Source organism: Triticum aestivum, chromosome 7D (assembly GCF_018294505.1).
Source record: "Triticum aestivum cultivar Chinese Spring chromosome 7D, IWGSC CS RefSeq v2.1, whole genome shotgun sequence".
In the NCBI taxonomy this organism is placed as follows: domain Eukaryota; kingdom Viridiplantae; phylum Streptophyta; class Magnoliopsida; order Poales; family Poaceae; genus Triticum; species Triticum aestivum.
The window spans coordinates 366,337,748-366,345,657 of NC_057814.1; the positions used below are offsets into that span (position 1 = coordinate 366,337,748).

A 7,910-nucleotide genomic window follows, 5' to 3' on the forward strand; every position below is an offset into this window, starting at 1 on the left:
GGTGGGGCCGAGGAACGTGGGCCGAGAACGACGACGTCCTTTGCGTGGGGACCAACCACCACTCGCCCGGCCCGTCTCGTGCCCAGCGCCGCAGTCTCTCGCGATTTATCTCGTGTGGATTGTTTCGTGTCGGCAAGGCCAGAGGGCGTGGAGACTGGGAAGCGTGTCGTGGAGGGGGGGGGGGGGGGGGGGGGCGCGATATGTCGGGGAGTGAGTTGCTGCGTGGGGTGCTGCGAAAGGAGGGGTCTTTTTAAAGCCTGGAGCTGTACGCTTCTTTGCTGTCGCTGCAGGGAGAGGGAAGCTGTGGTTGAGAGAGCGTGGTATGGTATCCAGCTGCTAGTATAGGTAGATGGTGTCAAAAAGTTTCTGCCCTCCGTTGGCATCACCTGGACACCGCTCCCTCTCTAGCCGTTGGAGTGGCCGGCATAGCCCACACATCATGTTGTATACAGTTTTGTTTTCTTTTGTCGGAAGCATTTTTAGTAGTCTATACTACTATTAAACAAGCAAACATTTTCTTCTCTAAACACCCCCAGCTAATGTACACACAACAAATCAAAGCAATTATAGCCTCACGATCAGACTCACTTATTTAGATCTAACTGTTAACATAACAACTAACCTCGTCAACAGTACGTTTAGCAATTTTGAGGTGCGGACGAAAACTCTGCCATGAGCGAGCGGACGTTAAAAAAAAGGCTCGCTGGGCAACCACGTAATCCCACCCTCAATTAACGCTAACTTCCTATCTAATCTCACCCGAGCGAGCGGGACGGGGGGCATGCCCGGCGGGTAGTCCGCCTCAGAAGTCCACGCCACAGGGAGCGCAGGATAACCACAGTCGCCGTTGCCATGGCTGGCAAGAGCATCGAGGCTGCTTCCTCTCCGTTCAGGACGCTGGTCTGGCGTCGGGCCGGAACAAGGTGTCGTTCTTTCTGTGCCGCGCGCCGTCCGTTCTTGGCGCGAGAGGGCTACGCCGCCGTCGCAGTTGGCCGTGTTGACGGAGACAACGAGGGCGCCGCCAAGTCCATGCGCCGCCTCGGCCCCAGTAGCTTGGAGTCTAAAGGGATCGTGCCGTTCCATGGTGCAGACCCTGCGCCGTCGTCCTTGGCCGCGCGGGGCTGCAGATCGCACCGACGGCCAGAGGCGACCACCCGTGCGGCTGCGTTCAAAGGCGCTGTGCACAGGGAGATGGCCAGCCTCCCAGAGAGGAAGACACCGATCAGAATCGACATGATTTTCTTACCATGGTGTAATCTTGAGCACGCAAAGGCGCTGTGCACAGGAGATGGCTGGCCTCCCGGAGAGGATGACACTGGTAAGAATCGACATGATTTTCTTATACCTTATTCAAACCAAGACTCTTGTGCATCGATATTGCTTGATGGATTCATATCTTGTGTATTCATACCTAGACTGTACGTTCAGAACCTACAGTTGTTTGTTGAATCTTTTGACTCAGACATCAATAATGCTTGTTTGCCACACCAACGTGAGTTCCCGGATGACACCGAGTAGGATGCATAATTTCCATTGGTTTCATTGTGTTCTTTCCAAAGAAATCTGAACATTTTTAGCTGGTTCCTAACTTTCACGACATCCTTTTGTAAGGTACTGAACTACTTGCCATTAGCTGTTGGTGATGTGGATTCAAACAGTCCACAATTATTTTGCTGAGTTTGGATAAAATTGTACGTATGATTTGTATTTTTTTTATGTTTGTAATATGCTTGGGACAGTCCGTATTATTCACAACATGGCTTACATATGCAGGATTAGTGGCAATATTTTACTCTCAGAAAATAAATGTTTATTATTGGATAATGTACTTAGAATTATTTGCAACACGCCAATGCGGGCGAATAGTTTTGTACTATCAACTGCAACAAGATGTTCCGGGTATCTACATCCTCCCCTTCATTACTACTCCGTACTATATAGTCCTATCAATGGGAAAATGAAGTGCAGAAAAGTCTGCAACAAGATATACTCTGTTATCTACCTTGTTATTTCAGTAATTGAATTCACGGGCTAATGAAGTCTGATAATTTTTCTTGCGTGGACATCAAATCTTCACTTCGATTTTGACTACAGGACTGACGACTTAAAGACCATAACCCAAATTTAGGTTCGGTTTTGCTTTCTCAGTTCAATAGAGTGGCCCAAAGAACTGATTTTGAAATTTACACTACAACCTGAGCTCTAAGAGTGTTTGCAGGTCATTGTTCAGACTGCAACAGTTTCGACATCATTATCTGCAATTAGATTTGATTTGGTGTGTCGCGGGGAAGAGGAGGCAGCGGCGCCGGTACGTAGCAGACTGGACTGAAGGCGGAGCATCAGAGTACTCTGATCTACCAGAGTGTCCGATTGATGCTGCCCACTGCTCTTGATATATCAAGTAAACAGTTCGCTCGGAGTGATTTAAATTTAGTCTTCACGAACGGCGGCCCGGCCGTCCTCCCCAGGGCGGCTCGGGCGGCGACCCCTCCCCCGGCCGAAACCCCCCTCCCGCTACTCCCTCCCGCCGCCGCCAAAAGCTCCTGCCGGGCAAAGCCCGCTCAGATCTGGCGGCGGCGGGGCGTCATTCTTTGCGCAGAGCGCCCCACGAGCCGGGGAGCTCTGTGTGGCGCGGGCGGCGCGGCGTGACTCCGACGCGCGTCACTTCTTCGAGCGCGGTGGCCGGGGACGGTGGGGGTGGGTGCGCTTGCGGCTCCCTCCCGCTGGCCTCCCTCGAACCGGCGACTCCCCGCTGCGTTGGCGCCCGGTGCTTCGGGGGCGTCGGGGATCTGCTGGTTTTGGTTGGGGGTCCGGCGGAGGTGCTCTGTGAGGCGCGGGGTGGTGGTGCTCGCCCCTTGCCTGGGCGACGTGCCTGCCGGCCGCGGATTTGGCTCCGATCCGATTGGGGGCGGGCGGGGCATGTTGGATCCTGCCGGATCTGGCCTGCGGTGGACCGGATCCGGTCATGTGTGGCGGCGGGGCTGCAGTGGCCCTTCTCTGTGGCAATGTGCAGGGGGCAGTGCTCCACGACCTGTCAATGCTTCTAGGAGGTGGTATTCTCACTTGGGCGAAAGCTCTGCTCCTGCCGGAGCCGGCGACGGCGACGCCTGCGGGCGCCGTGTACCTCTGTGGAGGCGGCGCTGTCATGGTGAGTGCTCCTCCGAAAACCTGGGGAAACCCATGTTTCAGGTTCTCCTGGAACAGGTGATGGCGGCGCATTTTGTGTCGCATCCCTTCTTGAAGGCATCATCTAGGTTCGGCTTGGTTCGTCTATGTGGGGGCTGCTCGCTGTGGGTTCGATGGTGGTGGTGGTGCGGCCAATTTGGGGTCGACGGTGGTGTGTGCCTTGTTGGTGAGAAGGTGGTGCTCTGTCTGCGAGATCGTGGCTCAGCCATGCGCCGGATTGGGTTTGATTTTCATCCGAAGCCGGGTTAGCAGGGTCGTTATCCTACTCAATGGATCTCCTCGTTCCCATATGGCACCTCTACCTCTGCGGGGTGCTGTTGGGTGGCAACCAGCCGGCCAACGTTCAAGGCTCTTCTCCTTGCTTGGTCGGATGAAGGTGTAAGTTGAGGTCCTCCTCCTTGCTGGTTGTGCTGATGATATTTGGAATGGCGGTCGGTGGTGTTGGTGCGTCCGGCTTCGGATCTTCGAAAGGCCTTCTTCTGTGCCCTTTCCTCGGCGGGTCTTCCGGAGGTTCGGCTGGATGTGTGCGTGCGTGTGTGTGTGTGTGTGTTTTTTGGTTGTGTCTCCTCTTGTTTCCCCCGTGTATTCTGGTTCACTTGAACCTATCTTGTATGGAGCTGCGAGGCTTCTAGGCAAATTCGATGGAATATATTCAGGTGGTTGAGGGGGCCCCTCCTCCCCTGGTGAAAATTAAAAAAAAAATATCAGGTAAACACAGATAATGATTATTGCAGCCATGAACCTGTTGAGTCTATATTTCATCCCATCTTCATGCACGTGGTAGTCCCGCCTTTGCAGGGCCTTGATATATTTGCAATGGATTAAGCAAAGGGCCTCTGTTGATTCACTCGTGTTCTCATTTGAAACTATTTGAGATGTGAATCTTGAATTTTATGTTCTTATAATTTCTTAGCAGATTGATTAGGACTGATTTGGTTTCTATTTTGTTTGGGCAAGTGGAACAGCTTGCGAAGCTTTACACTAATTCACGGACTCACTATGTAGCAATTAAAGGGTGATTGATAGTTCCAACTTTTACTGTTATAACTTCGGTTATTACCTTTTCCAATATATGCATATTTAATATTTCTCTCTGCACATCATTTAAGCAGGTGGTTCCATTTGAGACATTTAGGAAGAGTACGGTCTTTTCAGATTTTAATTGATATCTATATTGTTTCTTTCATATAATGGGCAAGTGTGGAAACCAATGCTAATAGAAGGCATGCATTGCACATGTATTGTCTTATTAACCGTGCACATTTTGGAGCATGATAATTGTCAAATGGATTGTCTAACAATACTGAGGAGACCTGCATGTCTGTCTAGATTCTTAATATGGAACCAATAGATGATGGATGGCCATTTTTTGCAACATCTGACTGAGGAATAATGGTACAATTGATAAGACAAGGGCTGGACTTCCCTCCGCAACAATCTTCTTTGCTCAAGTAATTCAAGGTATGTTTCATTGACTTCCTGAACATGACACAACACCATGCTATTAATTTGTATATATCTGATCCTCATGGCACAGTCCTATTTTTCATGAATAATTCAGTCATATATTGATGCATATATACTGTGACTGGGCAACTGCACGTTCAACATTCCAATAGGCCAATTTATGGAAACCTGGCAATTTCAGATGTCTATGATCATCATTATGTAGACGTGCGTTGCACGTGCACACTTACTAGTAGTATAAAAGCTTTGTGTATATTTATTCCTTTTTCCAAAATAAGCTGCCTTCGATGCTTTGTTATTCTTTAACCATATTTTACTGCTGTAGTTAAAATCACTGCAGGGAGACCTTTTATCGGAAAATTCTTGATGGACCAGGACATGGATTTTGGCTCCCGAGCTAAGAAAAAAGGTATTCCCTCTGATCCATATTACTAGACGCACACTTAATACAACTTTATAGTATTAATATGGATAGGAGGGAGTAATAAATTCGATCAAGTGTTCTATGTACATACAAATTTTCGTGAAGAAACTCATTTGTGATGCTCCGGAAAGAAAGATGTTTTGAAAATGTCATTTTAAAATCATTTTTGGGGGACTGGTTGTTTTGTCCATATCACCACAGATGTCATTTCTTCTCAGAAATGTGCATGTGGATAGAGCACACGACCATCTTTGGTATAAAAAGATTCAGAAAAAATTATTTTGTTTTACTTTTTGGGGGATTTCACCGCTCACCTCGTATGCATATGAGCTACGGTGTGAACATGCACTTTCGGATGGGCCGAACCTTCACACTGAGCTTATCCAAAAAATCAAGTCACCACTTGATCTATCACCCAGTATTGGACCTCCCGTAGTGAGAGTGTCATAAGAGTATCATGGACTGCCATCTAAGCAAAAAATATGCCATGTCACTACAATCGTTTTCTTCATCTACATCAGCAACATTTTCTTTAGCAATTGATACAATTGCTCTTTCATATTCTTCTGTAGTGGCGGGGTCGGCTTCTTGAAGAATACTGACCGACGGAGATGCAGGGGAGAACTAGGACCTGCAAATCCTTTGCAATGGAGATTGAGGCTTATCTGATTCAAGGTGAATAGGCACAATGTCAAAGGGCGGTTCCGAAGATTTCACATGAGGCGTGGTGTGGAGAGGAGAATTTGAATGTTCTTGAGCCTAATAGTCACCATGAATTCTTGATTTTCGGGCATCTCTAATATCCACATGCTCGCTTTCTTTACCTGCAACTTCTTCAGTTTCTGTAGGGTGAGGCGATGATAACATAAGAGCAGTGTCATCAAAGGTGAAAATTTCTTCATCCATCTTTTCATAGGGGGAATCTTGGGGTTTTCTTCATATTTTGCCCCAAACGGCCGACACAAGCGGTGGCATTGAGGCCAACGGCGGAAAAAGGTTTGGCTCATTTATAGTGACATTGTCACTTTGCTTCTTCTTCGTTGGCTTCTCAACAGGTTCTGAAGCCTTCTATTTTTAGCTTCACTCTCTGGAGCCTTACTTTTCTTCGACAAGGAAGCGTAGGGAAGTGTTGACTTCTTCAAAGGAGGCGGAGTGGAAAGCTTCGTAGATGAAGAACTTGCCTTCTCAGTAGCCGGGGCAAGGGGCACGTTCTTTCTGTTTGGAAACGTACTAGAAAACAAAATGCGCCTACTAATCATCCCATCGTCACTATGAAGATGCAAGTGCGATTGGATCTAGATTAGATTGCTTACCAATGTAAATGTGATAGAGAGGAGACTTTGTGAGGCGTGTTGATACATATTTCCACAACTAGGTTATACCTCCCAGCAGTGAGAATTAGTCCATCAAAATTATCCGTAGATCAAGCTCATAATGTATAATGCCTCTGTAGAGAGCACCAGTCCAGCAGTTAGCTATGTCGGAGAACTAGGGTGGAGGTCGAGCAGCCTTTCGACAGAGGAACAGTTTCCAAGAAGAGAACGAGGAAGAGAGAGGGGGGTAAACCTTACGCAATCATGTGTTTCTAGGGAGCACCCTGGCCTCTCCTTTATATAGGTGGCTAGGGGGTGCATGGTTTTACCATCCTAGGGTCGACGGAACAATGGGTGGTATTATGCATGTATCTATTATGGCTCGACCCTCATAATACACATATAACAAGGATTACATATCTGAAGCAAAGTTTGTGTTTCTATACTATTAAGTATCAGAAATACTAGTGGTGAATCTGGACCCTTTGAAAATGTCTTTAGCCCTGCTTCAGTTCCCATCATTTCCATTACTCACTTGTTCTTATGGGGCATCTTTTCTGGCTATCCCTCAAGGGATAAGGATAACCAGATGGCCCGAGGTAACATAATTTAGTGAATATTCATTCAAAAACTTAGTTGCCATTAGCCGCGAAAAAATGGCGGGCGAGGGAAGCCCCGACCTAATGGGCGGCTTCTTCTTCCTCGTCATCGACTCCGTCTGTGGTGTTCTCCTTCCTCCGTTTCTCGCGGCGGTTAAGATTTTGGCTTGCGGTTCCTGGCCGATGTGTTGGAACCGGTTCCTAGACCGCGTACGTTGGGTGGGCACACATGTGATACTCACCTACGATGGCGGTGGCGTATGCACACAATACTCCTTCAAGGACGACAGTACAAAAGAAGAAAGAGTGCATGACGGAGGACCGGACGACGTTGAAGACGATATCCCATTGACACAAGGACCTAGAAGGGCTTCAATGTAATTTTATGTCTTACGCTGTGGTTTGTGCAAATGTTTGGGGCAGCTGTGCTGGATGTTTCCAAATGTAATTTGAGGATTATGGTTCTTTGAATGATGCGTGCGGTGAGGGCTACTCCAATGCAGGATCCCAAATCGTTTTGGTATGTCAGTTCAGGGGTAAACGGGCAGACGAGATGGCCCAACGCGCGACCCCATCCGTAAAATAGATCTGTTTATGGTCCGGCTCGCCCCATCCTGGGCGCAAAATCGGTCCGGCTTTGCGTCTGAAACGGACATAAGCGGATGTTTTCTGCACCCTCCGCGTCCGCGCTGGTCCGAGGCTGACCCACGTATCACCCACCTCCCACCTCTCTCTCTCTCTCTCTCTCTTCCTCACCAACCCAACCACGATGCTGCAATCAATGGCGCTGCCTGGCCTCTCCCTGCTCGTGCACCTCGCAGGAGCAGCAGCAGCTGTAGTCCCCGCCGGCACTCGTCCCTGGGGGCCCTGGTGAGCGAGCAGACGAGCTGGCTACGTCGAGCGCGGGCAGACGTAAGCGTG

At 48.7% G+C, this 7,910-nt stretch overlaps 1 protein-coding gene and 1 long non-coding RNA gene across 9 annotated transcripts; both read left to right on the top strand.

Moving 5' to 3' along the window:
• Positions 1–295: 295 nt before the first annotated feature.
• LOC123164999 (uncharacterized) lies at positions 296–3,849 on the top strand. Of its 7 annotated transcripts, none has more exons than XR_006482735.1 (4): positions 296–1,318; positions 1,612–1,691; positions 1,774–1,899; positions 2,095–3,849. XR_006482735.1 is itself a non-coding variant. In XM_044582625.1 (4 exons), exons 1-3 carry the CDS (start codon positions 853–855, stop codon positions 2,106–2,108), a joined length of 606 nt encoding a protein of 201 aa, XP_044438560.1. In that variant the 5' UTR covers positions 296–852; the 3' UTR covers positions 2,109–2,128; positions 2,219–3,849. The 7 variants fall into 7 exon arrangements, 4 of the variants coding, with proteins under 4 accessions (XP_044438560.1, XP_044438559.1, XP_044438558.1 ...); XM_044582625.1 differs by lacking the exon at positions 1,612–1,691 and having other exon boundaries at positions 2,095–2,128; positions 2,219–3,849; XR_006482734.1 differs by having other exon boundaries at positions 1,774–3,849.
• Positions 3,850–3,869: 20 nt separating this feature from the next.
• LOC123165000 (uncharacterized) lies at positions 3,870–6,835 on the top strand. Of its 2 annotated transcripts, XR_006482738.1 has the most exons (4): positions 3,871–4,647; positions 4,979–5,062; positions 5,650–6,073; positions 6,156–6,835. It is a non-coding gene; the product is annotated as an uncharacterized lncRNA (long non-coding RNA). The 2 variants fall into 2 exon arrangements; XR_006482737.1 differs by having other exon boundaries at positions 3,870–4,647; positions 5,650–6,835.
• The last annotated feature ends 1,075 nt before the right edge of the window (positions 6,836–7,910 follow it).

Excerpts from the sequence above, each read along its gene's own strand:
- LOC123164999 (XM_044582623.1), top strand. The coding sequence starts at position 853 with ATGGCTGGCAAGAGCATCGAGGCTGCTTCCTCTCCGTTCAGGACGCTG. Across the intron at positions 1,319-1,773 it reads TCCCGGAGAGGATGACACTG|GATTAGTGGCAATATTTTAC; the intron begins GTAAGAATCGAC and ends TTACATATGCAG.